Below are 27,363 nucleotides of genomic sequence, written 5' to 3'. Positions count from 1 at the left end.
GGTGATTTTTTGTTTTGTTTTTTAAATCAGATTCAATAATTACATTAAATTATTTTGTGAACTGTGTTTTCCAAACTTGGCAAATGCATCTGTTTTAGAGAGTTGTTCTGAGTTCCTCCACGATGTGCTAGATTCCAGATTTCTACAACAGCTCCTGTGTCTGTGACCGACTTTCCCGTGTCCGTCCTTGCTGTTTTCCGTGGGCTTTGTTAACGAAGGAAGGATTTTATGAATGCAGTGGAGATGGCAGTGATGGGGCTGTGTCACTTTGCTTCTCCATCCTCCCAATGACGTCACACGGACGCACGGAGCTGCCTGCTGCTGTGCCGGGACTGCGGACGCTCAGGCCGATGCGGGAACAGGACGCCTCCTGACACAGTGCCTCAGGACTCCCAAATAAGTCCACGTGTAGGTTCCTGTGTGTGAGAAAAGCAACATCGCACTTGGAGGTGACGGGCGCTGGACCAGTCCGCCGAAACATGCCGTTGGAGGAGATGCTGAGCGGGGTAGGCGTTTCCTACTGTGCTTCCTTCTGTCGCGGTGCTTCTCCCCTGGTGACTTAGATCACAGCCTGCAGGATGGAGATGGAGGATGGAGATGGCTGTGGGGACTGTAGCTGAGAAGCAGCACTCTCCCACGGAGGCGGCAGAAACTGCTGTCGGTTTGTCTAAGTGCTGGCGCATCCTCTTCCTGCCTCTGACCCGTGATCTGTGAACGACGCTGGTAGGAGAACCAGCCTGTCTGTGCTCTTCTTGCCTTTCCGAGCTGCCCGCGGCCACGGGCTGGCGACTGTCCCCTTTCTGCAGACCAAGCAGTATTTCCCAAAGTCTCCGACTGCCAGGCGGTGCCAGCGCCGAGAACCCCTGCAGTCGACTGTGCCAAGCCATCGTTGCGCCGTTAGGAGGGAGGTATTCAAGGGCACGTCCTGCAGATGGCACTGCTGCTCCCGTAAGCGTGAGGAGGTCACGGAGAAGCCTGGCTGGCCTCGGGGTGGGCGATGCCGGGAATGACAGGCAGGGGAAGGCACGGGGGGACATGGGACGTGCGCCTTTAGGCACGAATTGTGAGCGATGGCACTGCTGTCTCCCACCTGGGAGAACGCCCGCAGTGGCCTGTAGAAGGTACGAGTGCGTTCCGAGGGTCCAGTTCTGCCTCTTGCTGAGCGCTCTGCTGCCAATGAGCTTTTGTGCAAGCAGCACCTACACCACCCTCGCCATCAGGCCCGAGTGTGGGTTTCCCTTCGATGAGGTATTGGCTCTACATGTGTTCGTGCAGCCGTGAAAAACCAGCGAGAAAAAGCAACCTTTCCCTCCCTCTTCGGAACTGCTCTCTTATCAATGCTGTTGGCCCAGATGTATCGCTCAAGTAGACCATTTCACGGAGGAAGACTACTTGATAATAGTTATAAAATACACTCAGAATATCCCTCTGGTTGGGCTGACCTTTGGTGGGGGGGATCTCTGAGTATCTAGTACAACTTTGCCAATATTTTAAAAACCAAAATATTCTCGGAGAACAGATTTTCCCGCCAAGTAAGCTTTTCCAAGCGGAAATGTCCACCCGAGTTTTGTGTGAAGTGGAGATGGCACTGATCAAGAGGAAGGGCTTGCCCAACTCTGCAGCTCCCTTACCCGGCCGGGTCCCAGCGTGGGAGGGGCCGTGTACATGTAGCTGCGTGTTCCCCACGGGCATCCTCACGGTCCCCGCACCGTCGTCAGTGGGGGCCCGAGGCACTGGGATTCCCTCGCTTCCAGGCCTCGGCTTCGATGCCAGTAACCAAAATACTGTGACTTCTGTGCACTTTGTAAAGCAGCCAATCATTGGCTGGAGTCTGCTGATGTCTTTTCTACTATCACCCATTTTATAGGTTATTAACATGAGCAAAAATCTTGCATTTGCTTAAAACACAGAATCTGATATCTGAGGCACCTGTCTGCTCTACCTCTCATTTTCCAGATGAGAATGTCAAGCCCCAAAAAGCCGTCCTTCCCGCCAGGGCACAGAGATGAGTAGCGGCAGAGCCAATAGGACCCGGGCCTTCGGACTCCAGGTCTAGAGCTTTCTGCTCCCCTGTGCCGCCTCCTTGTGGAGTGGCTGCCTTTCTGTCCACGGGACAGACCGCCTTGTAAATAAAGGCCCTCGACCTCCATTTTTGGTAATGAACGCACTTTATAAATGGAGTTTTAGTGTCTTACTTTTCATACCTAGTTATGAGGTTTAGAATAGTATTTCTATAGTATTCTTTATGGAAGATAACATTACATTTTTTTTTTTTTAACTTTTTTTACTCTTTGTGAAGCCAGTTCCTGATTTTAAAAAATAATTTTTTTATGACATCTGTGCATTGGATGCTTCTATCGTGAGTGGGTTCTCCGTTAACTTGCCAGGGCTGACCCCAGGGGGAGGACTGCTTCTTTTCTGCTCGCTGTGTGTTCTGGGAACTCATCCTCTCGGCCTCAGATCCTGCCATTTCCGCGTGCTCCTCTAGCATGTGGGCGCTGCAGAGCCTGGGATTGCTGCACGCTGCTCCCAGAGCCACAAAGCATTGGGCCTTACCTGCTGTCTGGAACAAAACTGATTTAATTCAGGAGGGTAAAATCCTGAACTCTTACCTGAATCCCAGATGCTACACTGCTCCTTTCAGTTCTTCATAAAAGCATTACCTTGAGAAAGGGGCGCTCGCTTTCTGTTGCCATCTTCAAAACAAATTCCTTATTCACCCTGGCGGGATCGCTCAGTTGGTGAGAGCGTTTCCCTGACTCGCCAGGGTTGCAGGTTCCATCCAATGAGTGCAAAAATAAGTGAACAACAAGAATCGATGTCTGTCTGTCTGTCTGTCTCTCTCTCTCTCTCTCTCCTCCCCCTTCCTCTCTAAAATCAGTAACTTTCCAAGTCACAAGACTTCTGGCAAAAAAGGAAATCAGCCTCTCCAGAACACTGACGGAAAGTTTTGTTGATGGGAGACCGTTAACAAAGCCCCAGAAGCCTCAGGGAGGCAGCCTCAGCCAGAGTCGGGACAGACGGGCCTGTGTTGAACCGCTTTCCAACTGTAATGACGGCTGCGAAGTGTTCCCGCGCCAGGCTCTGGCTGTGGCCTTGTCATGGGACACATCCTCCCCATCATCTCTTGTGCCTGATTCCTACCTCTGCCCCCGAACTCCACCTGCAGGCTAACAAGAACCACCAGGACTCGTTTAGGCACTTTGAAGCACTTAAACAAACAAACAAACAAAAAAAGTAAAAAGTAGTGTTGACACTCACTGAGCAAGCTGATAAAGGGACTGGTCTGAAGACAGTCAGTGCCCGTGGGTGTCGAGACACCAGCTCATGGCCAACAGACATGAACTTACTCGGAAGTTGCTTTTTGAGAAGTACCAATGTGTCCCAAGTAAGCTTTTCAAAGGAATAAAACCCTTTTACGATCAGTAGTATCTGCCTAACCTGATCCTAGGACCCCGAACTGGGCATGCATTGCCACTCCCATGCGCAGTGGCCGTGTGGTTAGCTGGTGGATACTGTAGATACAGTGGAGGCCACGGGCAGGGTTGGGTCAGGCAGAAGCAGCCCTGTGCTGCTTACTGCACAGCCCAGCTCAGCTTCTCTCGGGCATTTTTGCACAAATAAGTTGCTTTACATCCCTTGGGCTCTTTCCTTTTCGAGTAGCTTGGTGAGCTGGTCCTTCCTCATTAACAGAGAAACCACAGACACGTTGAGATGTGGGCCATTCTGCATGTTGTTGGGCAGGAACTGGGCAGAGCCGGGGCCACCCGGGTTTTGTATCTTAGTGAGAAAGCTCATCGCCTCCCTTGTGATATGGACGGTTGCCACCTGTCGCTTTAAGGACACGTAGAACAAACACATCATCCGTTCCATTCACCCCATACTCCCCAAGACTTCCCAGGAGAGGTCTTGGAGGGGCCTCCATAAACACTATGTGCAGTGATTTAATATTCCTGGAGTTCCCCCTTTTCCTCTCTGGGTTATAAACTTTAGGAGAGCTTCCTGTATGTCCTCACTTTTCCTCCCTCCCTGTTGCCGCTGCCTGGTGACTTCCCCTCCTGCTGGTGGGAACAAAGCTTTATTTTGAACTCAAGCGTTGGAGTTTGGTATATCCATCACACATCCTGCATTGATGATGCTCAGTGAACATTCCTGTTAGAGCTAGATGTATCCCTGGCGAGAGTTTGCCACCTTAGCCCACTGCTTCCTTTCTAAGAGCATCAAACCCAATAGTATTTCTGCCCAACGTGGTTGAGGTCGATCAGTGAACAGAATGGGCCTTTCATGGCAGAAATACTGTGACAGAAACATTGTCAAATCCTCTCCTGGTTACCGTCTCCATGCCCCACTGCACCTGACCTCCCTGTCTTGGGTGGCTTCCAGACTGGTGGCCACCAGGCTGGCTTCTGGTTTGGGTTTGGTTCCTTTGGTAAAGACTGTGTCCGGAACACATTTCGGAGCAAGCGTTTGTGTGCACGGTGCGGCCGGAATGTCCGTTTCAAAGACTGTTGTAAATGGGTTTCCACGTGCGGAAGCGAGTTCAGTACCATAAGCCTGTGGCGTAGATTCGCTTTCTGTTACCTGAAGACATTCGTGTGTACGTTTTGTTTAATCTCAGATGTGTTTAATACAAATAAACAACTGTATTGAAATTCTAATAAAATTTGTTTAAAAATCTTTACCTGAATTGTGCCTATCAGTTGGGTGATCCAGAAAGACTGCCGAACCTAATGGTTATTGATAGATTCTGGAGGATGGGATTGGGGTGGGGTGGGGAGGGAGGGAGGGCGAGAGTGACTCTCAGGCCAGGAAGCAGCAGGAGTCAGCGGGGAGCGGGCTGGACATTGTGGACGTCCTCACGGTGGCTCTGACTCACCCTTTTCTCTCCTAACCATGTCTCGGTGTTTATTTCCAGATATTTCCATGAATTCAAGTGGTTCCCACCCTCATTCTCTCTGGGTGACCTCGGCGTGTAGGGAGTGCAGACCTAAAGCATCTGACATCAGCCTCTCATCTTCCAGTTTTCCCCTTCAGCTCAGAAGCAGTTCTCTTTCAAAGAAACTTTTTCATAAAACCAGGTCCCACGCCTCCTCCTCCTCCTCCTCCTCCTCCTGAGTGGCATCTTCGCTGGTCGCCATCCCTGCTGCTCGGAGGGCCCTGTCCTGTGTGTGCTCCCACCTGCCTCACCGGCCCACAGCTCCCGTGACGGCCCCCTCCTCCCTCGGCGGCAGTCCGTCAAAGGCCACCTGCTCTGTCCCGCCCGTGGTGGGACTGCCAGCATCTCACACCACCAAAGAGAAAAACAACACCGAGCTTCCCACCCCCATCTCAGGACTTCAACTGGGCTCCTCCATTTCCTGAAGGCCCATCTCAGCCCCTCTTCCTTCCTCCGCGGCCTTTCGGCTCCGTCTTTCCCCTCCCACCGCCTGCTTGCTGCCTGGGTGACCACGCAGTCACGGGGAGGGACGGTCTGGCTTCCTGCCTGCCTCATGCCACCTCTATGCCAGACCCTCCCACGCCCACCCGCACCCGCACCCTCAGGAAGCAGGAAGTGGGCAGGAAGCGTGAGAAATTGCTGCTGAGGGAGGCTTTTGCCAGGCCCTTTACAAACACCCCCACGCCGCTTCCTGGCTGCCGCCTGCGCACTGGACTCTGACCCGCGGCTCCAGCACCTGCAGGACGCCCTCCCAGAATTCTCTGGAACTCGCCTCCGACCTAGCAAGTCCGCAGGCCTGGCACAGCCCCGAGGGCAGCCCGCTCCGCTCACACTCAGGCGCAGGCTCGCTCTTCCTGGCAGTGGGTCACTGCCGATCTGGCGGGCTTTGGTTGCTGGAGCCCAGAAGGCTCCGTGTTCTAAGGGCCGGGTGCTCGGCGCATGGTCGTGAGGGGCTCCCTCGGGGCTCACATTCCTCGGAGCAGCTTCAGAAACCAGTGCTCTCCCTTCCCACGATGCGGCTGTGAGCACTGTTCACGCCCTGGACCAGAGACACTGCCGCGGCAGGGAGGGGCCGCAGGACCAGACAGGTGCAGCTGCTGTGACAGCCACTTAGTATAAGGTGACCGGACGTCCCGATTTCTAACTATTTGTCCCGTGGTGTTTTAAAAAAGACCTGATTTTTGGGGAAAAAAATCGGGACTTTTTTAAAACGCTGCAGGACGCGAGACAAATTGTTAAAAATCGGGACTGTCCCGCCAAAAGCGGGATGTCTGGTCACCTTAACTTAGTACTTTCCGTTCAGATGGAAAGAGAAGGGAGGTGCTTTAGTGGGACTGTCACTCACTCACTCCGCCCATCCAGCCATGCTCCAGGCTGTGAAGTCAGGCTGAGCACACGCTGCCTGCCGTGTGGGTGTGAATGGATGGGGCACCCTCGTTGGATGAACACCTGTGACGAGGAAATCACCCCAGGCTGGCACCTGTCAGGCAGCCAGAGAACCGACCTCCTGTAAGAGCCCTGCCAGGCCCAGGACTGCAGACAAAGCCTGGCAAAACCAAGACCTCACCACCCCCACCCCCACCCCCACCCGCCCCCAGTATTTCCCGAGCGCAGTGTCAGTGCTGTAACAGGGTGTAAGCAGGCAAAGGACTCAGACTCACAGCGAAGCAGAGGTGCCCTCCCAGCGCTTAGAATCCGCACGTCTGTCGGGGCACCCTAACAGGCGAGGGGCAGGACGCAGCGTGACGAATGCATCGTCTTCAAATTCCGATTTTTAAAACTTTTATTCTGTGGTCAGCAAGTTTCCCACTTGTCAGCTTGGATGTGAGGTATTAAAAACCAAAGAGCAACTGTACATGGCTGGCCGCACATTTATACGAACAATTACATAACCTCCCAAATATAGCCGCAGCCCAGCTCCGTAACTAGGGCGTCAGCTAGGAAGACACGGCGACTCGGGAGGAAGTCCTTCTGTGGCAGGTGAGTGGGGAATCAGTGTGACGGAGGCCCCCACCTCGGCTCGCAGCCCTCATCCCACGGTTGCCAGGACCTTGTGGCTGCAGGGGGGACCTCGTTCCTGCAGGAGGGACCTCGTGGCTGCGGGCAGGCAGCTGACCTAAGGAAGGAGGAAGGGTCCCGCCTGGTGCAGGCTTTCTAAGGAAAAGCTGCTTTCCACGGCTCCTGTTGGTCGGTGCCACCCTCCAGCTTCCCGCTCGGTCTGCTCCACGCGTTCACATCCTGAAAACCCCAGGACGGCAGCAGCAGCAGCTGACGACGGCCGAGGGAGAGCTCAGGGCCAAGGAAACCGAGCGTGCAGTCTGCTCCTTCTTGGCGCACCCAGGGCCGGGGCACCGGACAGAAACGAGCTCCGCACAGTGTCCCGGTCCACGGACGGCGGCTACGTGCGGGGCCCCTCGGGCACGGGGAACAGACTCAGCATCTCCAGCTCCAGCGGGTGCAGGCTGCCCCCCGTGATGACCAGGGAGTGCAGCGGCCCCCCCAGCGCCACGGAGCACATCTGCTGCAGCGTGCCCGCGGCGATCTGCTGGTCTTCGGCGCCCACCCTGGCCAGGCCCACGCACAGCGTCTCCTCGGTGACCGCTAGTCAACAGAGAGAGGAGAGATTGCCGCTCAGTTCCGCAAGCGCACTAACCCGCCGGCGGTCAAGCCAACAGCAGTGCCAGCGGGACATCTAAAGGAGACCCAGATGTCACAGCTCTCCTGATGGCTCATCGGGGACCCACGACCTGACCTAAGTCTTTTCCAAACTGTCTGCACTACAGACCAGGACGAGACAGACGCCCAGAGGCAGTCAGCGCCTTGGAACAAACTGATGGGTCCAGCAAAATCTGCTGACGTTTTATTGTATGCTGTGTGTGTGTGTGTGTGTGTGTGTGATATGAGAGCCCAGCAGTGTGTGTGTGTGTGTGTGTGTGTGATATGAGAGCCCAGCAGTGTGTGTGTGTGTGTGTGTGTGTGATATGAGAGCCCAGCAGTGTGTGTGTGTGTGATATGAGAGCCCAGCAGTATGTGTATGTGTGTGTGTGTGTGTGTGTGTGTGATATGAGCGCCCAGCAGTGTGTGTGCGTGTGTGTGTGTGTGAGATATGAGAGCCCAGCAGTGTGTGTGTGTGTGTGTGTGTGTGATATGAGAGCCCAGCAGTATGTGTGTGTGTGTGTGTGTGAGAGCCCAGCAGTGTGTGTGTGTGTGTGTGTGTGTGTGTGTGTGTGTGATATGAGCGCCCAGCAGTGTGTGTGTGTGTGTGTGTGTGTGTGTGTGTGTGTGAGATCTGAGTATGAGATGTGAGAGCCCAGCAGGGGCCCACGTACCTGGCTCTTCTCCGCGTGCTCGCTGGTTCCGAATCACTTCCAGCAGCTGCTCGGCCGCCTGGTTCACGGTCATGTAGCGAGGAGGTTCGTAGATCTTCCTGCCCCTGGGGTAGGACACAGGCTGCCATTGGTCTCAGCCGGGAAATGCCACCGTGCACATTAACCCGGCGCCCCTAGGAACACTCGGGGACCACGCCGGGCTCTGCTCGAAGCTCGGGCGGCACCCGTGAGCTGACGTGAAAGCACCGACGCTGGGGTTTCCCCGGGGCCCCTCGAGCTTTGCTCACTGCTCACTGCACCTGCCCTCGCGCTCACTGGCATGCTGGCAGAAATGAAAGTGCCAATGACCGGAAGACAAATGTCTAAGTTACCTTCATTCAAATGATACCTTAGGCAAAAATCATCCAAAGTAAGCGTCCGTTTGTTCTGTATCCCAGCTTAACTGGGTCCTATTGCGCTCATTGTCACTGCCATGTTTGACCCCCACATTCCTCTTCACTTCCTCTGCTAACAAAATAAACTCCACAGTAAGCTTGATATGTCTACGTCTGTGTGACTCAGAAGCCTACAGTGTTCGCTCAGTGATCAGAATAAAAACAGGGCGTGGCAGCTTACAAAACAGTTGATTCAGATTATTTTGTGACTTTCGAAACAATTCTGAGGCAGCTGTCTGAAAGAAATATAGCACAAGCCACGAGCATCATTTTACATTTTGCAGTAGCCACATGAATGAAAGTTTAAAAAGGACAATATCAATAATGTTTTATTTAACCCAATGTATCCAAATGTTACATTTCAACATTTACACCTATAAAATTATTAAAGAGTTATCTTGTACTGCGACTTTGAAATCTGTTACAACATCTACGCTCATTGCACATCTTGATCCAAACGCTAAATTTTCATTGGGAATACTTGATCTGCATTTAGATTTCATAAAATTCGTGGCTATTGATAGATTTACACGTTAAAGTTGTTCTAAATCTACCGAAAAGCTTTCCAATAACTGAGCCGAGTATTAGTTTTAAGTTAATGAAGCTATAAATTCAGTTCCTCGGGGACACCAGCCCCATGTCCACTGCCATCGTCACGTGGGAAGGAGCAGCTGACCGGATGCTGCCTCTCTAAGCGAGAAAGGACTGTCCCTCTTCTCTTCCTGAGAGGAATGAGGCTGGGAGACGAAAGTTACCTGCCCGAGGGCCATAACCACGGGCAGACTGAGGCCTCACACCCCTGTCTTCTGATGCCTCATTCATTCATTCATTCATTCATTCCACAAAGAGTGCTGTGCCTGCCGGGTACTGACCACCAACCACGCACTCACAGGTGAACTCGTCAAGCCCACTGCCGGTTCCTCTCCCTCCCACTCCTTACCACTCCCTAAGATGACAAGCGGTCCGGTCCTAACGGGAAGGAAAGCTGGCTTTGACAGCCGAGAACCCACATCCCTGAAGCGGGATCCGTGGATCGCTGCGGGAGGAAAAGCATTCCCAGAGCGGCACTCACCTGATGAGGTTTTCCAGCGACTGCTCCTTCACTTTGATGTCTGTGGGAAGTAAAAACACAGTTACCTCAGGATGTGATTGGTCCCTCTATCCAAGTCCCACGCGGGAACCTGAGTTTTGGGGCAACACTCTTCTCAAGTTTCCAGGAAGCTCGTGTGCTTGTATTTAGCCGCTTTCCACCAGAACCACGGAGGACGGGAGCTTGTGGCTGTGCGCAGGGAACGGTGAGGAGGCACACCCAGGCCGGTCCCGAGGCCACCCCGAGGGGATGGAAGCTCCTCTGGGAAGAGAAGACGCGGGACAGGGTCTGACCAACACGGGCATGCGCGGCCCCTCACGCTGAGCCTGCGGCGTGGCGTGCACGGCTACCAGCTGGTGAGGTCTGGGCGTGCTCCTGTCCTCACCTGGTTTTCAGGCCCCGGAAGGTTAGTCGCAAGGCATGTAACCCAAACAGCGGGGGATTCTGATTGCAGGAGGAAAGCGACGTTTGCCTTCCTCTGAACAGTCAGAGACGCCCTGACGACTTAAACACTTAAAAAAAAAAAAAAAAAAAAAAAAAAATATATATATATATATATATATATATATATATATATATATTTTATTGATTTTTTACAGAGAGGAAGAGAGAGGGATAGTTAGAAACATTGACGAGAGAGAATCATCGATCAGCTGCCTCTTGCACACACCCTGCTGGGGATGTGTGCAACCAAGGTACATGCCCTTGATAGAACTTAGGACATTTCAGTCCGCAGGCCGACGCTCTATCCACTGAGCCAAACCGGTTTCGGCAAGAAGAAACACTTTGATACCAAACAGCCATAAACGATCAGGCCTTTCCAGGCACTGACCTGGGTTAGGCCCGGGATGCCCCAGGGGCTGCCACCCGGGTCTACCCTCAGGGGGCCCGGCTGTCTGTGCGTCACACACTGGACGCTCTGGCGCTCGGCTGCACTCGTCAGTAGAAGGTAGAAGGTAGAGGGCAGAATCCCGCCCCCGCCTCCGAGGAACTCGGAATACAGTGGCGACAGCTGCTTCCTCTCACAGGCTCACAACAGGCAGGTCGGCCAGAGTTCGCTTTTGCAACAATAACTCGAGTGCAGCGGAGGGCTCGCCACGGCCCTCTCCAGCTCTCCGGAGCCATCACCCCGTAAACATTTTTCTTAGAAAGGGTACTTACTGTAAGGTTTTCAAAAGTGGACCCATTCGTTCATTTGCCTGGAGTTTCTAAAATGGCATTTGCTATAGTTAAGATTGTAACATAATATTTTTTTTAATGATATGCTCTACAGAATTGTATTTTAAAAATGAAGAGGATTGCTCTGGCTGGTGTGGCTCAGCGGTTAGCATCAGCCACAGACCAAAGGGTTGCAGGTTCAATTCCTGGCCAAGGGCACGTACCTCAGTTGCAGGTTTGTTCCCAGCCTATGTCGGGGCACATGTTGATGTTTCTCTCTCCCCTCCTCCTCTACCTCTCTCCCCTTCTCTCTAAAAAAAAAAAACCAAAGGGGGAAAAATAGTCTCAGGTAAGGATTAAAAAAAGAGAAGAGGCTTGGGAGAATTTTTATAGGTAACCTAGAGGCCCAGTGCATGAAATTCGTGCATGGGGGGGGGTGTCTCTCTGGTTTGAGGATTTGGCCCCATGCGATCTCATACAGGGTGGGGCAGAAGGAGGGTGACCGCTGTGAGAACGTGAAACAGCTTCTTCTCGTGTTGTTATTTATTAATTATTTTTCCACCCGAATAAACTGTAACCCTACTTTTGCCCCACCCCGTGCTTCAAAACCTGTTCCTGCTTTTGTTAACTGGAGCCAAGATACATTGTTTAGCCTTGTTTGTCTTTTCCCAGGAAAGCCAAGAAAAGAGGCAGCTCTTAGAGTTCAAGAGCCAGAACTCCAGTCTGTCCTTCCTGCCTCTCCACACAATGGAGCGTAATTGTTCTTTTAAACTTCCGCGTGTGCAACAGGCTAGTCCCAACCCCTGAGGGCGGGACCCACGTCTAGTGCTTCCTCACAGTTCCAGAGGGACCCACCCTGCGTGTGCACTGGTGTGTGCACTCAGCAAGTCCCGCAGGCTGACCTCTAATGGCCTCTCCAGAGTTTCCGAAAGGTCAGCTACTTTTCTGCCCGCGCCCCCCCTCTCCCTCCCACACCCCCCATTTTATGGCTACACGAAGAAGTTTGTGGGTGGCCTGCCTCTTAAGGCTCTCCTCTCCCTGTTCTGTTGTAAAACCGCTCAGTTCTACTGTAAAACACACACAAGCATCCAGGCTCCCATGAACCCCAACTTCTAATCAGCCAGCTGTCATACTTCACACATTGCGGACCAGTAGCTTATTGCTAGCTTTACCCAGTGGCCAGATAAGTTTCTATTGAACAAGTATAAAAACGCTTCACATAAATGTTAAAGGCACACTTTAAAATTAAATACCTGCCGAAACCGGTTTGGCTCAGTGGACAGAGCGTCGGTCTGCGGACTAAAAGGTCCCAGGTTCAATTCCGGTCAAGGGCATATACCTTGGTTGCGGGCACATCCCCGGTAGGGGGTGCGCAAGAGGCAGCTGGTCGATGTTTCTCTCTCATTGACGTTTCTAGCTCTCTATCTCTCTCCCTTCCTCTCTGTAAAATATCAATAAAATATATTTTAAAAAAATTAAATTAAATACCTATTGCATTTTGGAGTTATTTGTTATACGTTCTTACAAGCTAACATCTTTTTAAAGTGTGATACTTGGTAAAACACTGTGTAAAATGAAGCGAGAATTCTCGTGACCCGTTCGCAATGTGTTAACTACAAGAAAGTAAGCCTGGCCTCTTTTCGCGTGGAAAATCCATGGACAAGACTATGAAACCAGTTACTTAATCAACAAAGTACTAACTGGCGCTGACAATAAGCTGAGATGAGAACACACAGCTCCCCAGGCAGCTGGGAGATGTGGGCATTACGCAGAGAGGAGCATCCGAGGTCTGGTCTGGACCTAGAATTGATCAGTGTCTGTGGGATGGAATAAAAAGAATGTGTTCTGGCTGGAACTGGATGAACGAGCAAGAGTTAAAGATTTTCCTGTGCCAAAGGGTCATAAGACCAAGTCTGAGAAAAGAATCTACAGAAACCCTTCAACCAATGAATGAACTTCCATGCTGTTTCAGAGCTCTGGACACTGGGGAGAAGGCAGGGAAGGAACCGGACAAGTTAATAAAACAATTCAAATAGGGGTAAGGCGGAAAAATAAATAAACTGAAACCAGGTAATGGGAAGGAGACCCTGAGGATTCAGCGGACACATTAGAGGAGGTAGATCACATGCAAAGGGCAAGACAATAACTCCTTTAGGGCCTGAGGGCCACAGGCCTGAGTCCCGGCTACTTACGGCTTCCACCGGGCATGGACGCAGCCACGGGGGATGCATGAATCAAGCACAGGCGTGAGGCACAGAGGGGGAACAGCTCCCGAACTATTTGAGGGATCAGCCTCCCAACCCCACCCCCGAGAAACGCACACGTGGCTCCAAGGGGCCCGCGTGCCCTTACCCAGTAGGCACAGCGTGTGCATGCCGTTCTGTCTGTTCTTCTTCACTTTGTCAAAGAAGCTCTCCGGTCTCCACGTGTCTGTCCAGAAAACAATGGACACTGTCTCTCCAAACTTATACAGCTAGAAGAAACACACAACCCTCGTTAGCGACGGGACCGTGCGCCGAGCGCTAGTGCACAGGTGACAACCAGAATAAAAAGCGAGAAGTGGACTCGAGAAGGGAGGTGGGTGGGTGAGTGGCTGCCTAATCTGTCCCCAAACGGAAAAGGCATCTAAGTTCTCGTGGCCCGGCAGCCGGTGTGCTGCCGATGTGCCTAGTGTCTGTATGTGGTACGGGCTCATAACCAACCAGCTTGTGACGCAGCGAGGCAGCTGCTAAAAACACCGCAGCACCAAGTATTTGGTAAGAAACAAAGCAACAGGGACCCCTGAGCAGTCGGTGGGGCTCACTGGGGAACGGTATGATCCTTACCTAACAGGTGAGACCACCAAGGCTCGGAAGGAGCAAATAAATGACTGGAGGTCTTGGGGCTGGTTAGGAAAGAACCTGGCACTGAGGTCCGAGGAAGGGCCTCCCAGCCTGGCCCCTCAGTACCGTCCCCCGCCCCTTGCTGTGCATGTGCACTGGCCATTTGCAAGGATGCTCGCTGCTGCATCCTGACAAGTTCAGCTCTTTGCATTCTTTTTTTTTTTTTTTTTTTTACAGAGAGGAAGGGAGAGAGATAAGAGAACTAGAAACATTGATGAGAGAGAAACATCGACCAGCTGCCTCCTGCACATCCCCAACAGGGGATGTGCCCGCAACCAAGGTACATGCCCTTGACCAGAATCGAACCTGGGACCTTTCAGTCCACAGGCTGACGCTCTATCCACTGAGCCAAACCAGTTTTGGCAGCTCTTTGCATTCTAAAGAGAATGCTGAGCGCCTGGGATCAGGTTCTGAAATAGAAGTCTTAACCCTACGAAAACCCTGTAAGAGAAACGCTTGTTCAGGAAAATTATACAGGCAACCGCACAGAAACACTTTCCAGGGGCTGTAGTATCTCAGGAGCCCTGGAGGCGAGGGCCTCATTCAGAGAAAGGGACGGGGCGCTGACACGGGCATTGCGATGCCGGTCACACACAGGCACTGGCCGCCCCATTCTCTCCGGGCCGCCGGATCCGGGGGATTAAAGGACGCCTCCCGCCAGCGCTGCTTCCTGGACCCTGATTTATGGGCTGCAGCCATTCCCAGGCCTGCGGTGGCGCAAACTGCTTCTAGAATCCTGGAACGTTACGCAAACAGTTGCACCATTTGGATGCCAGTAGCTCAAGGAACAGAAGGGCCCGTCTTTGTGCGGTTGCACAACCCGACACCTGCCGGGAAGCTGAAAAGCAACAGCGCGGTGACGAGAACCGAGGCTGCAGGACCAGCGGCGCTTGGCTGACTGGGGCCTCTGCGCGGTGACCACCTCCCCCCCCAAACACCGCGGACCCAGAGCGAGACGTGGAGGCCAGACCAGCGCCTGCTTCTACAGATCAAGGCACGCTTTTGTCTGTTTGTTGGTTGGTTTTAACCTGGAGTGAGTTACACAGAAAGCCGTTTACTTAACTTGATATGGATTTGTCTGTTGAAGATAAAAACTCAACCCAGAATGGGCCATTTGGTTCTATGTAAAACACCATCTGGGTAGAGTGAGGAGAGACACAGTAAGGCACGTGTTGGGCAGCAAGGAGCGATGACCTCAGGTGAGGTGGAGGCTGGGAGTGCTGTCAGGGCACCTCCCTCTGACGGAGCACCTGCGGGGACTTCCCCAGAGAGGCTGTCAGCGAGGTCGGAGGAAGGGTAAGACTTAGGCTGTGGCAGCTGCGCACTGGGGAAGGCTGAGATGGCAGGGGCAGAGGGACAATCTTGGGCAATATTTAAAATGGCACTTGAGCAACTTACCTAAAAATGACTATTGCCCGACTTGCCTCTAACCAGCATCTCTACCTTATGACATCTTCCCATAAGCCAACCGGCCCTTTCCAGCTCTGCAATGTCCATTCCTGTCCACTCCTACTAAGCAATGTACCTAGATTCTTCTTCCTTGACAGCCCTCAACACCACTTGTCTGAAAGAAATTCATAGTTTTCTAACTAGTTTCACTGCTACCAGTAGTCCCTTCATTTCCAAAGCACAGATGCTTTGCAAACTCCATTTTATAATTAGGCTTTAATGCTTTCATTATTTTATATCCATGTAAAAAATATTTTGTCACTTTTAAGTTAAAAAAATATCTTCTGTGCACATGGAGAAATGAGTCAATTTAACTTGCTAAGACCACTATTAAGCCCCATGCCTATCTCTTATATGCCTGTGCTTTCGAAATCAGATCAGTGAAGTCTGTAAAGTGAAAGAAGGCTGAGCTGGCAGACTTGTCAAAAAGCGCCACTAAACCACATAATCGCGAGTTACTGGTTTTCCATACAGACTCCTGGTCTTGGCATTGGTTTTTAATCCTCATGCATCTGCTGAGCATTGACGCCACGCGGGTTTTTGCTGACGCTGGAAAGACTGTGCACAGGGTCGCACACGAGGCACATAAAACCGAATGACTAGGCCAGTGGTCGGCAAAATGTGGCTGGAGAGCCACATGCGGCTCTTTGGCCCCTTAAGTTTTTATTTATTTATTTATTTATTTATTTTTTTTAAAAAATATATTTTATTGATTTTACACAGAGAGGAATTGAGAGGGATAGAGAGTTAGAAACGTCGATGAGAGAGAAACATTGACCAGCTGCCTCCTGCACACCCCCCACCGGGGATGTGCCCGCAATCAAGGTACATGCCCTTGACCGGAATCAAACCCGGGACCTTTCAGTCTGCAGGCCGACGCTCTATCCACTGAGCCAAACCGGTCCCGGCGAGGCCCCTTAAGTTTTTAGCAAAAGCCAGCTTAGGAGTAACCTTATTAAATTAATAACAATGTACCTACCTATATAGTTTAAGTTTAAAAAATTTGGCTCTCAAAAGAAATTTTTCTCTCTCATTTTTTTAATTAAGGTATCATATGTGTACATACCTTATCAATCCCCACCCCCACCACTCCCATACATGCCCTCCCTCCCCAGAGTTTTTCGTCCATTGGTTATGCTTATATGCATGCATACAAGTCCTTTGGTTGATCTCTTATCTCCCCCATATCTCAAAAGAAATTTCAATTGTTGTACTGCTGATATTTGGCACTGTTGACTAATGAGTTTGCCGACCATTGGACTAGGCAGACAGAAGATGACGAGATTTATATCCTCACACACAAATGAGTGAATCCACATAGGAATTAAATGAAAGGGTCGTCCTTTAAAGCACATAATCCCAAAGACAAGATACAACTTGGGGGAATAAATACATAAATAAATAAGCCTATCAGTTATATGCATGGCGCCATGATAAAGTGCCATGGGAGGCGGAGTCCGTGATGTAACACAATACACACGGCACTCAGCACAGGATGGGTTTACCGGGATTGTCTGAGTAGGCGAATGGCACAATCAGGTCCACACAAAAAACCAACTATAAATGGAGGAGAATGATGGCTATTAAAGCAGGGATTAAACATTCTAGTGGAAACGGAAAAAGTGTTTTCCTAGGCCCATTATTTAGCAGGCGGTCAAAAACAATTCCATAGTGATCAGACTAGAGCGAATTGAAGGAGTCCCTTGAGGCTATGTCACTGTGCAGGGTGCAGTCCACTTACTACCTGGCTTAGCCTCGTCCTGGGTTAGGCTGTCACCTCCACGGCAGCCCGGGGACAATAAGAAAGCCCGGGTGATGCCTCTTAGGACCCCCAGGGAGAGCTGCTCTGGAGCCCACATGCTGGCTGCCACAGTAGAAACCCCTTACGTAACCAGAGCAACAGATGCAACCAGCGAGGTCACTTGCGAAACAGCCAGAGAAAGTGGATGTGCCACATCATGACGAGAACATTTTACAACCTTGACCTGAAGTCAACCACAACCGAAAAGGCAGGCTTTTGTTGTTTTAATCGTTAAAATGTTTTATTGTAATTGCAGAAACAGTCAACGCCACGTTACGGCACTGCATTATTTTCTGCGCTACCCTTGATCCCCTTCTCAGAGTTAACATGGCCTCCTCTACCCCATTCATTCTCTGGCTGCCTGCGCGGCCAGCAGCGTCCCCATTGAGCAAGCCCCTGTGCCCTCGGGCTCTTTTCCAGAGCACTTAAGGTAACTCAGAGCCCGTCAGAGTACCAGTGCCAACTTCCTCCCAGTGCCCGCACTTGTCTACATAACATTTCAAAGACTCGTGGGCAGTAGAGATGGAAAAGGCCGGTTAGTTGATCACACCTGCCCACTCTGCCAGCAGAAGCATGTGAGGGAAGAAATCCTACCACTTCAGGCTATTTTAATGACGGGCATCACTAATAATGATAGTGCTGTTTATATGATGTGATTTCATCCTAAAATCGCTTGTTTTTTTAAAGCAATATTTCTTTCCCAAAATTCAGACGGCATTACAGGGATCCAGACAGTGATGCTGCCACACCCAAAGCCAATACAACGAACCTAAGCATTAAATTCAGGTCATCTCCAAGCACCAGCCACTGGCCAGGCCGCAGCCCTGCGGGGCGTTTTGAGAGACAGGTGACGAGAACCTGGAGCCCCGCCCTCATGTGCATCACCTGTAAGGCATTCGTCTGTGATAGTGAACACATACAGCTATTCTGATCATTCCAAGGAAAGGACAAGATAACATTTGTTTGCTCTAAACCAGTGGTCCGCAAACTCATTAGTCAACAGAGCCAAATACCAACAGTACAACAATTGAAATTTCTTTTGAGAGTCAAATTTTTTAAACTTAAACTATATAGGCAGGTACATTGTTATTAACTTTAGGGTCCTCCTAAGCTGGCCTTTGCTAAAAACTCAAGGGGCCAAAGAGCCGCATGTGGCTCTCGAGCCGCGGTTTGCCGACCACTGCTCTAACCCCTCAGAACCAAGACTGCTGGATTAAAAATAACTAACTTTACACACTGATAACCGCAAAGTTGGCTTAAAAGCTTCCTATCCATGGCTTTGGACTCTTTCACAGGTTCTTTTAAGAGACGCTGCAGCCCAGGGCCCTGATGGCACAGAAGGTAACACTGCAGGGCAGAGCATCGGGGAGAAGATGAAGGTTTTTGGAGTACCGAACCACTTCATACATAATTAGATTATATTTACTTCTTAGGTAGGCTCACATTCATGTAAGACTGAAATCCTTCTCTAGTTAATTTCAATGGTCTATTCCAAGGGGAGACCTAAGTTATAGAAAAACAGTATAAAAAGTTTTAATATAAAAAAAATTGAGTACACACCAATGTAGTATAAAATAATAATGTCTTATAGTCCATGAGATATAATTGTAAAAAAAAATAAAAAAAAAAATAGCCCTTTTTTAAAAAACCACTTCCCCGGGGTTACCTGCAGACCGCAGCAGCCCACGGCGTTCAGGATGGAGGCGTTGTGGATGACGCGGTATGGGATGCCCAGGCTGGTGGCCCTCAGAATCAGGTCGCTGTGTGTCGTAGCCCTGGGAGGAGAGCAGACCGGGCTGGGGGTCAAGTGACCAACCAACTTTTTTTTTTTTTTTTTATTTAAAAAAAAATATTTTTATTGATTTTTTTATAGAGAGGAAGAGAGAGGGATAGAGAGTTAGAAACATTGATGAGAGAGAAACATTGACCAGCTGCCTCCTGCACACCCCCTACTGGGGATGTGCCCGCAACCAAGGTACATGCCCTTGACCGGAATCAAACCCAGGACCCTTCAGTCTGCAGGCTGACGCTTTATCCACTGAGCCAAACTGGTTTCGGCCCAAGTAGCTTTTTAAGACAGTACAGCCGAAATCTGTCATGCGTTCATGCCAATCAGAGGGCCGAGGGCACTGCTTTCCCGCAGCTCCTGGGCTGCGGCAGGAACAGTTAGCGTGCACATGCCCTTTGCGAGGCTGCCCGCACCTGTGACACAAGCCAAGCAGCCGTGGCAGCGGCAGGGAGAAGGGCGGCTTGCCTTGCTCTCCTGTCCCGTGCACACCTGCACAGACACCCGTGGGTGGGTCCCAGCAGCTCAACTCCGGAGCAGCGACTCCCACGCTTTGTGGGGTCAGGGCCCAAATATGGCAGAGCCAGAGCTACTCCTTGGTCTCTGCTCTGTTCCGAGGGGTGGTTTTTGTACTTGAAATCCAACATGGCGGGATGCACAGAGCGTGAGCATCGCCTGTCGATCTTGGTGGCTGCAGTTCGAGCTGGAGCTGATAGAGCTGTGGCTGATAGAATCAGCCGGATTTCACCCCCATTCAGCAGTCTCATGACACATAAGTGTCTTCCCTGTTGCCTTTCCTTTTTGGAGCTGAATCAAATGCTTATAATTAGGTAAGACTGTGTTGAAGAGAGAATATACAAGGGTGGGCAAATGTAGATGTACAGCTGTAAAACAAATAACTACAATAATAAATAACAATGCCAGAATAAACTGATTTGTGTAGTCACCACTGTACGCCTCCTTCTGCCCGCCCTGCATATAAATATAAATGCAGAGCCTCTGAAATGTGCCACATGGCTTCAGACAGCATTACTAAAGAGGCCTTTCCCTCTGAAAGCCCGGGCCTGCTGGGCCGGCAGCATTAGCATGTTGGAGCTGCTCGGACAAGGCATACCAAGTAGGAAGATCAAGGGCTGGCGCCCCAGGAGGCCGTCACAAGCAGATTAACGGCTGCCCCCCCGGGGAGGCCTGTTTTTAATCATCCACATACAATAAAAACGAGTATGAAAATCAACCATTAATTTGATTTAGAGTAGGCTTCTAAAACATAACACGGATGGCAGTTGTAAAAAAAAAAAAAAAAAAAAGTTCTTAATAGCACAGCTAACAGAATTTCACGACTTATCACTACGATGAAGGAAGACTGAATCATGGACTTTGGTGAGTGATTTAAATAGATGAGCAGGAAGGAAATCTGGTTGAAAACTGTGTCTCTATCACAAGTTCATTTAAAATGACCAGATGCGGTTGGGATGCTAGAAGACTAATGACCTGGCAAAGGGTTTTGATTCTGTGGAACTGACATGAATGTGATTAAATAAGCCCCCCAGATTTCCGCTATAAAAATGCGACGATAACTGGCATTTTATCATCACAATTATCTAGGTTATACTGCTTTCATGAGAAGGAAAAAAAAAACAAAAAAAAAACTGGCTTGAGATACAGCCTTGAACCAGTTTACTGAGCACTCCTTCCATGCCAGGGCTCGGGAAAATGCTTCATTTATGGTGGCTGGAAAAGTGTGTGTGTGCGCGTGTGCGCACGCACACGCAAAGACAAACATTACTATTTATGGGCACACGGGTCTGTCACAATCTCACACACACACACACACACACACACACACACACACACACAGGACTATGGATAGTCACATGCCCATAAGTGGTAATAAATGTGTCTTCATATGTTTGTTCCTTGGAATTGCTAAGAAGGCAAGTTTAAGAGGAGGTCCAAGAATGTTTCGATCAATGGCATCAATAAAATAACGAATATCATGGTGACCAATTTGAATGTGTAGCACTTGGTATGCTTCTGGTAAATTCTATTTGATGGGAACATTAGTTTGCAGACATTGTACTGCCATGTTTGGCAGAAGTATGGTTGGAGACCTGGAAATTCACTAATATTTGCAATGACCTGGTAAAGATGATACTCTCATGAACTACTGGAAGCTATAAACTGACACCATCCTTTGGAAAACTAATTTGACAAGATAACGTCTATGTTTGAAACTTTTGACCGTTTTTTCTCCTTGGTATTTTAAACCTACTTTAGAGAATCTATAATAATAAAAGTGTAATATGCTACTTAGACTGGACAGCTGAACGACCTTCTGTACGTCCTCCCAGACAACCTTTCCGGTGAAGCCGGGACTGTGAGGGCTGAGGCAAGCTGCCGAGGTTGCAAGGGCCAACCTCCTTGCACGGATTTCGTGCATTGGGCCTCTAGTCTACCATAAGAAAACAATCTAACGAGTGGGGATGGGGAAGTGGGAGGAGAGAAGAATCGTATATATTAATCCCCATGTGGCAGGCTTAATTACATTGAAGAAACAAATGGGCTAATGATAACAATGTGGACGCTTACTAGACAGTTAGGAGGTGCCCAACAAATGCATCACATGAGGTGAAAACACCCCAATGACCTACTTGAGGGTACCCAGAAACAGGTGAAAAAAGGTGTATTTTTGCATGTGTACATCATGAGGGAAAAGGCATCCACATAAGGATAAAATAACCATGTGATCATTTATGTTATACTAGAGGCCCTATGCATGAAGATTCATGCAAGAATGGGCCTTCCTTCCCCTGGCTGCCAACACTGCCTTCGCTCCAGCCCAGAGCTGCCTTTCCACCTTCCCACACTGCCCAGAGTGGCTGGGGCGGTGCAGAAAGCCTGTGTCATCACCATGGCAACGATGCAAGCATCCCACCCCCAACCGCCAGGTGCTTGCATATGCAAATTAACCCACCATCTTTGTTGGGTTAATTTGCTTACCCAATCCTGGTTGGCTGGTGGGTGTCACGAAGGTATGGTCAATTTGCATCTTTCTCTTTGATTAGTGTAGATATTACTTTACTACAGCTTAGAAATATTTTAAAAAGAATTTAAGATTGTACAATTTTGCCTTTAAAAAAAAAAATTTTAACCAAATAAGGGGAAAGGGCCTTAAAATGTAAACATAGGACACATTTCCTGCTGTCATCCACAAAGAAGCATTGCAGTGCCTTGCTGCATTCTGTATTCCCTTCCTGGTTTGCCCATAACATCCGCCCATACGCTAATTCTTCAAGGCCCAAGTAAATTTTACACATCCCCTCCCATCCTGTCTCCAACTACTGTATCCTCAACTATTATATCCCAATAGTCATCCAGTGGGTGAATAAAAAATAACCAGAGTGCAGCAATTATTACATAAGTCGGAATCCAGGATTATACCTGGTCAGTCACTGACACGGGACAAACAATTGCCTGAGAATCCAAAAAAAGAGGGGGCACTTGCTCCTGAATGAAATAAGGGAGGGGTCATGGGAGAGGTGGCACGTGAGCAGGGTCTCAGAGAACCTACTGTTCTACTAAACAGAAACTGGTGGTGACGACAGCCGATGCTGCTGTATGGTACGTTTGACGGGACCAAAGTCTAATAATGATACCCAACCCCTGGCACGTCATACGGCTATCAATCACTTTCTTTCTAACAGACACGTGCACACCGTCATTCCATTCTTTTGAAAAACATCCTTGGTGGTGGGCTCACAGTGATTAGATTATCCTGATGTTCCTTAAACATGCGACATAAATCTCGGGTCACCAGCTGGAGACAAAGAACTCTTCTGCCCGGCGTGACATCAGAGATGGATGATGCCCGACAGACAAGGGGAAGCCCAACCTCTTAAGTCCTGGGGAGGGGCAGGGCTCCCTGTGGGCATGAGAAATTGGAACCTGAGCTTGACAGATGCTGAAATCGAGGCAAATAAAGGGACAGCAATATTGTGAAGGATGAGATGATTAGACAGGAAGGGGCCTAGGCAAAAGGAAGCAGAGATGCTTGCAATTTACCTGTGAAACAAATGGCAGGTAGGACGCTGGATAACGTAACACGCTTACTTAAGCGTGATAGACTAGCTCCGTCACTGTTCTAAGTGACCGCCTCAAGAACAGCAGAAGCAACGGTACACACCCCTCTGCATAGGAGCACGCCCCTCCCAAGCACCTCTTCTTCATTAACATCGAAGACGATGAAGTTCAAACTACACGTTTTTAGACAGAGCCCATGCAAACAGTGTCCCCCATCAAAACCTGGTAGGTAAAAGGTTTTCAATGTAACAGAATGATTCTTACTGATTAAAAAAAAATAAATTAAAAAAAGAAGGAAATGCAATTAAAATGCGAACACCTGCTTTGACTTACCCAAATGGATCACCAACCACAAGGAACGCGACATCGCTGACATCAGCATCCTTTAAAATATTATCGGCTTCTTGCTCCACTTCTTCTCTGTCAGCGAGAATCAATTTCCTTCCGTAGAACTCTTCCTGTGGATGCAAGTCCAGGATCAAAATGAGACGGCAGGGGACCATTTTCACACACGGGCACCAATCTTTGTCTGGGGCTGGTGCGGGTGATTTTGGCAGTTATCCAAACAGACCATTTGATATAAATTCATCACTGAGCTCCCAGTCTATATCATGTTGTAATTAAACTCTGTCTTTGGGGCTCTCTTCATATCCCAAGAGGAGGCAGACCTCCTGACATCTGAGGCTTTTTGCATCTTAAATCTACCTCTAACTTTGGATCCAGGAAACCAGGCAGAGCATCGTAGGGTAAACAGGGGATCTGTGTGTATGCCTGAGCCTTCCTTCGGAGACACAGTAACACAGAACAACCGTATTAAACAATAATTATAGATGGACATGGGAGTTTGGGTTTTTTTGAATTTTCCACGGGAAAATCTAGGAGACTTTGGCTTAAAAGGTCACACCGATGACAAATGAAAGAAAACGAAGGTTTCGTTGTTTACAGGAGCAGCAAACATTCCTATGGAATTGCGGGAAAGACTAATTTAAAACGGCATGTCCTAGTTACTGCCAAGGAAGAAGAGAGGCAGGGGAAAAAGAGAACTCTGGAACGTACAGGAAGCCTCCATTTGAAGAGCTCTGGGAGTGTATCCCCGGATGTCAACTCAGGAGAAGGGACCCCGGTCCCGACCTTCCCTGGAGGGCAGCGTGCGGGCGCGGAGAGGGCCTGCTGTGCTGGTGGTCGGGCAGTGGCTACAGCTACTCCGCAAGGTCAGGAGTCTCCTAACAGACTTCCTGGGCAGTGACGTGTGGTCCACATGCAGTGAGAGAGGAGTCGTAGCTAAGCAATACTATTCCTGACGTACGGACAACGTTTGCTAGGATCACAAGGATTACATGCTGAGTCCCACATTGTAAGGATTGCTGCAACGAAGGAGTGTCTGGTTCTCACTGACCTGCCAAGCAGCTGACTATATGGACAAATGAGTTAGCATCCGGAGATGAAGGCTATCGGTCCACGAGGGATGGATAAGTGTCCCTAATGCTTAACTAGGATCTGTTTCTCCTCTGCGATTCTTAGAGAGGATGTTCCAGAGGTTCCCAGTGACCATGATGGTTTTATGGACAAGAGATGTTCTTTATTTTTGCCTTCACCACACACATCTAGATGGAGTGACTCTTGAGCAGGGAACAGAACATCACCTTTTAAGTCATTTTCTAAGATTCAGATTTCGGGTAAGGACAGATGGGAAGAAGGGAATAGAGGTGACAGCTGATGGCCAGTTTTCTCAGTGCCAAGTCCTTCACTGTCCTTTTCGCTGTCCCTCCAAGATCCACCCACAGCTTTGGACAGAACCAGGAGAGAGGGAGCTGGTGTCCCGGGGAAGTGGGTTAGGAAGGGAGAGAGGGAACAGGCACACCGGGAAGAAACGGAAGATATTTTAGTTATGCCCAAGCACAAATATAGGGAACCCTGAGCTTTCTCCCCCACGCTCTGGCTCACGGTTATATTTTCTTCAGCAAGAAATGCTCTTGCCCTGACTGGTGTGGCTCAGTGGATAAAGCGTCAGCCTGTGGACTCAAGGGTCCCCCAGGTTCGATTCCAGTCAAGGGCATGTACCTTGGTTGCGGGCACATCCCCAGTGGGGAGTATGCAGGAGGCAGCTGATCGATGTTTCTAACTCTCTATCCCTCTCCCTTCCTCTCTGTAAAAAAAAAAAAAAAAAAAAATCAATAGAATATATTAAAAAAAAAATAAAGAAAGAAATGCTCTCCTTCACCCCCTTGTTAAATCGTACCTACAATAACCACATGTGTACTGATTCACTTACATTGGGCCTCTGTGCTCAGGCACTGTTCTGAAAACTTATGTAGTACAGGGGTTCATTGAGTCTTTACCAGAATAGGAGGCAGGCACTATGTTTTCATCCCCTTTACAGATCAGAAGAAGAGCACAGAGAAGCTACATGGCTGACTGCCTGTATGGCACAGAACCTTAGCTGACTGCACAGCTTCACAGGCACCAAATGGGGCCCAGGCCGGTGGCATTTTCTGCAGGGACCTGGGGCCCGGAAGTTAGTCCCCTTTGGCCAGGAGGACGGAGGCCCTGCTTCCTCCATTTGCCCTGCAGAGCTGCATGAATATGACCATTTTCTATTCGGACCACGAGACAAATGTGACTAAAAGAAACAAAATACAACAAAAAGACTAGGAATGCATTGTTTTGAAACAAAGCTCAAATCCCACCTATTCCATTATATGCCCTGACCATCCCGGCATGAAGCAACACCTACCCCAATTGTAATGACTAATCAGTTAATTATTTAACGTGAGACAGCGTCTACTACCTGTTTGGCAAAAGTGAGAATGTGGACTTCAATGAGATCATGTAAGTTTTTTCCAGCAATATAATTTTATAGTGTCCCCCTCCCACTTCTTAAATTGTCCATTAGTATGTATGTCCTCCTGGGTATTATACAGATATCTCACGAGTCACTTGCCAACAAACATCATAGTGTACGTCCCTGTATCGTGCACACAGGTACACTATACCAAAGGCATGTAATTATCCACAGAAACTGCCTAAAGAAATTTAAGATGTATACACCAAAGTTAGACTCACCATCTCTACTTTAACCTTGAATACTAGAGAACGTAGAAATGACACTGGCTGTTCGGCTGTGACGCTGAGAGGAAGACCTGAATTTTTCTAGGGCACCTTTTCGTTGGGAAGAGTGGCTAGACTAGGCAATTGCAAAATTCCCTCCTTCCTCCTATAACCTGCTCATTGATCCTTTGCATCTTAGTTTACAGTGCACTTGGAGTTTGACGATGGACCTAAACTTACTCCCTCCTCCAAAATTCAATGGGTCCTCAATGACAGCCAGCTATAACGTATGATACACCAACGAACGCTGTGGCTACTACACCGGGATCACGTAACACATACAGGCGGTGTTTGGGTACCAGCCTAACTGGGAGCTGTCTATTCAAAGGTAAGACCTCTCTGGATAGACACAGGCAGATGGGCAATCACCATCCCTATGGAAATACTTGGAGCGGGAGGCTCTCCGCGTGGTTTCTGAATCAGTAGCAAACTCATGAACGCTGGACCTGCCCCTCACTAACCCTCCACTCAGAAAGGATTTCTTGGTGATCTCATGAAATAAGGGATTCTGATAACCATCCCCAGGACTGAAGACAACTCTCCCTTCCTATTACTGGAGAAAGCCGCAACATTAGACTCGCACAGTAAGACAAAACGCCCTTTCCCCTCCAGGTCACTTGACTGATGTACAATCCCACTCTCTCTCCCCAAACCCTGAAGGAGCCGGGGAAGTCTTTGAAAGGGTTTGTTTTGACAAGCAGACCCGCAAATCCGGTTCTGCTTGGTGCTGTCATGGAATCGGCTGCAGGCCTACAATCTTCCCCGCGGGCTGGCACCTACCAGGGCTTCCTTCCCTACGGTCAGGACCGAGGTGTAGGCCTCCAGGTACACGCGGCTGCAGCGCCTCACCACTTCCAGGCCCTTGACTGTGATATCCTTGGCATCGCCCAGGCCCAGGCCGATCAGGTAAAGCATTTCCAAGTCCGGGGTGGGTGGGAGACTGCAGGACAAATGGACAAGAAAGACAGGCATTAGCTACCCCGAGAATCCCCGACGTCTAGCCCTCGAAGAGGAAAACCAACACTCACCTGGAGGCTCCGCGGGTCCCAAGGAGGGAGGCTGGGGAAGCCGACTTCCCGCCTCCTAAGTAAGGATCGGTCAGGAATCAGCGTTCCTAAGCAGCCCTGTCCCGCTTTTCCTCCTGTTCCTCCCCACACAGAGCAGCAACCAGCCGGCGAGAGGATGGGCGGCGGTCCCGGTCCTCCCCAACGTGCTACCTGCAGCCTTTCCGCGGGGGCAGCCGTTCAGCTCGCGCCCAGCCGGGACCCACGCCGCTCGCTTTACCTGCGGTGCCGCAAAGCGCCGGCGCG

The 27,363-nt window shown here is 49.8% G+C and overlaps 1 protein-coding gene and 1 long non-coding RNA gene across 2 annotated transcripts; one reads left to right on the top strand and one right to left on the bottom strand.

Moving 5' to 3' along the window:
- Positions 1-6,701: 6,701 nt before the first annotated feature.
- On the bottom strand, positions 6,702-27,352 carry DPH5 (diphthamide biosynthesis 5). The gene is made up of 8 exons (XM_084866089.1): positions 27,082-27,352; positions 26,834-26,993; positions 23,279-23,403; positions 18,746-18,854; positions 13,300-13,420; positions 9,772-9,811; positions 8,266-8,369; positions 6,702-7,537 (listed from the first exon to the last, which is right to left on the bottom strand). Exons 2-8 carry the CDS (start codon positions 26,966-26,968, stop codon positions 7,335-7,337), a joined length of 837 nt encoding a protein of 278 aa, XP_084722215.1. The 5' UTR covers positions 26,969-26,993; positions 27,082-27,352; the 3' UTR covers positions 6,702-7,334.
- LOC311612818 lies at positions 10,361-11,277 on the top strand. Its single transcript, XR_014793359.1, has 2 exons — positions 10,361-11,144; positions 11,183-11,277. It is a non-coding gene; the product is annotated as an uncharacterized lncRNA (long non-coding RNA).
- Positions 27,353-27,363: the final 11 nt, after the last annotated feature.

The sequence above is a fragment of the Pipistrellus hanaki genome, assembly GCF_964339955.1.
Source record: "Pipistrellus hanaki genome assembly, chromosome: 18".
Classification (NCBI taxonomy): domain Eukaryota; kingdom Metazoa; phylum Chordata; class Mammalia; order Chiroptera; family Vespertilionidae; genus Pipistrellus; species Pipistrellus hanaki.
The sequence above is the reverse complement of the archived record's forward strand: the minus strand, read 5'-3'. Positions and strand labels throughout refer to the sequence as shown.

Coding starts and splice junctions, on each gene's coding strand:
- DPH5 (XM_084866089.1), bottom strand. CDS start 26,968: ATGCTTTACCTGATCGGCCTGGGCCTGGGCGATGCCAAGGATATCACA. Junction 23,404..26,833: donor CCGTAGGGAAGGAAGCCCTG/GTAGGTGCCAGC, acceptor TTGCATCCACAG/GAAGAGTTCTACGGAAGGAA. Junction 7,538..8,265: donor AGCACGCGGAGAAGAGCCAG/GTACGTGGGCCC, acceptor TCTGTTGACTAG/CGGTCACCGAGGAGACGCTG.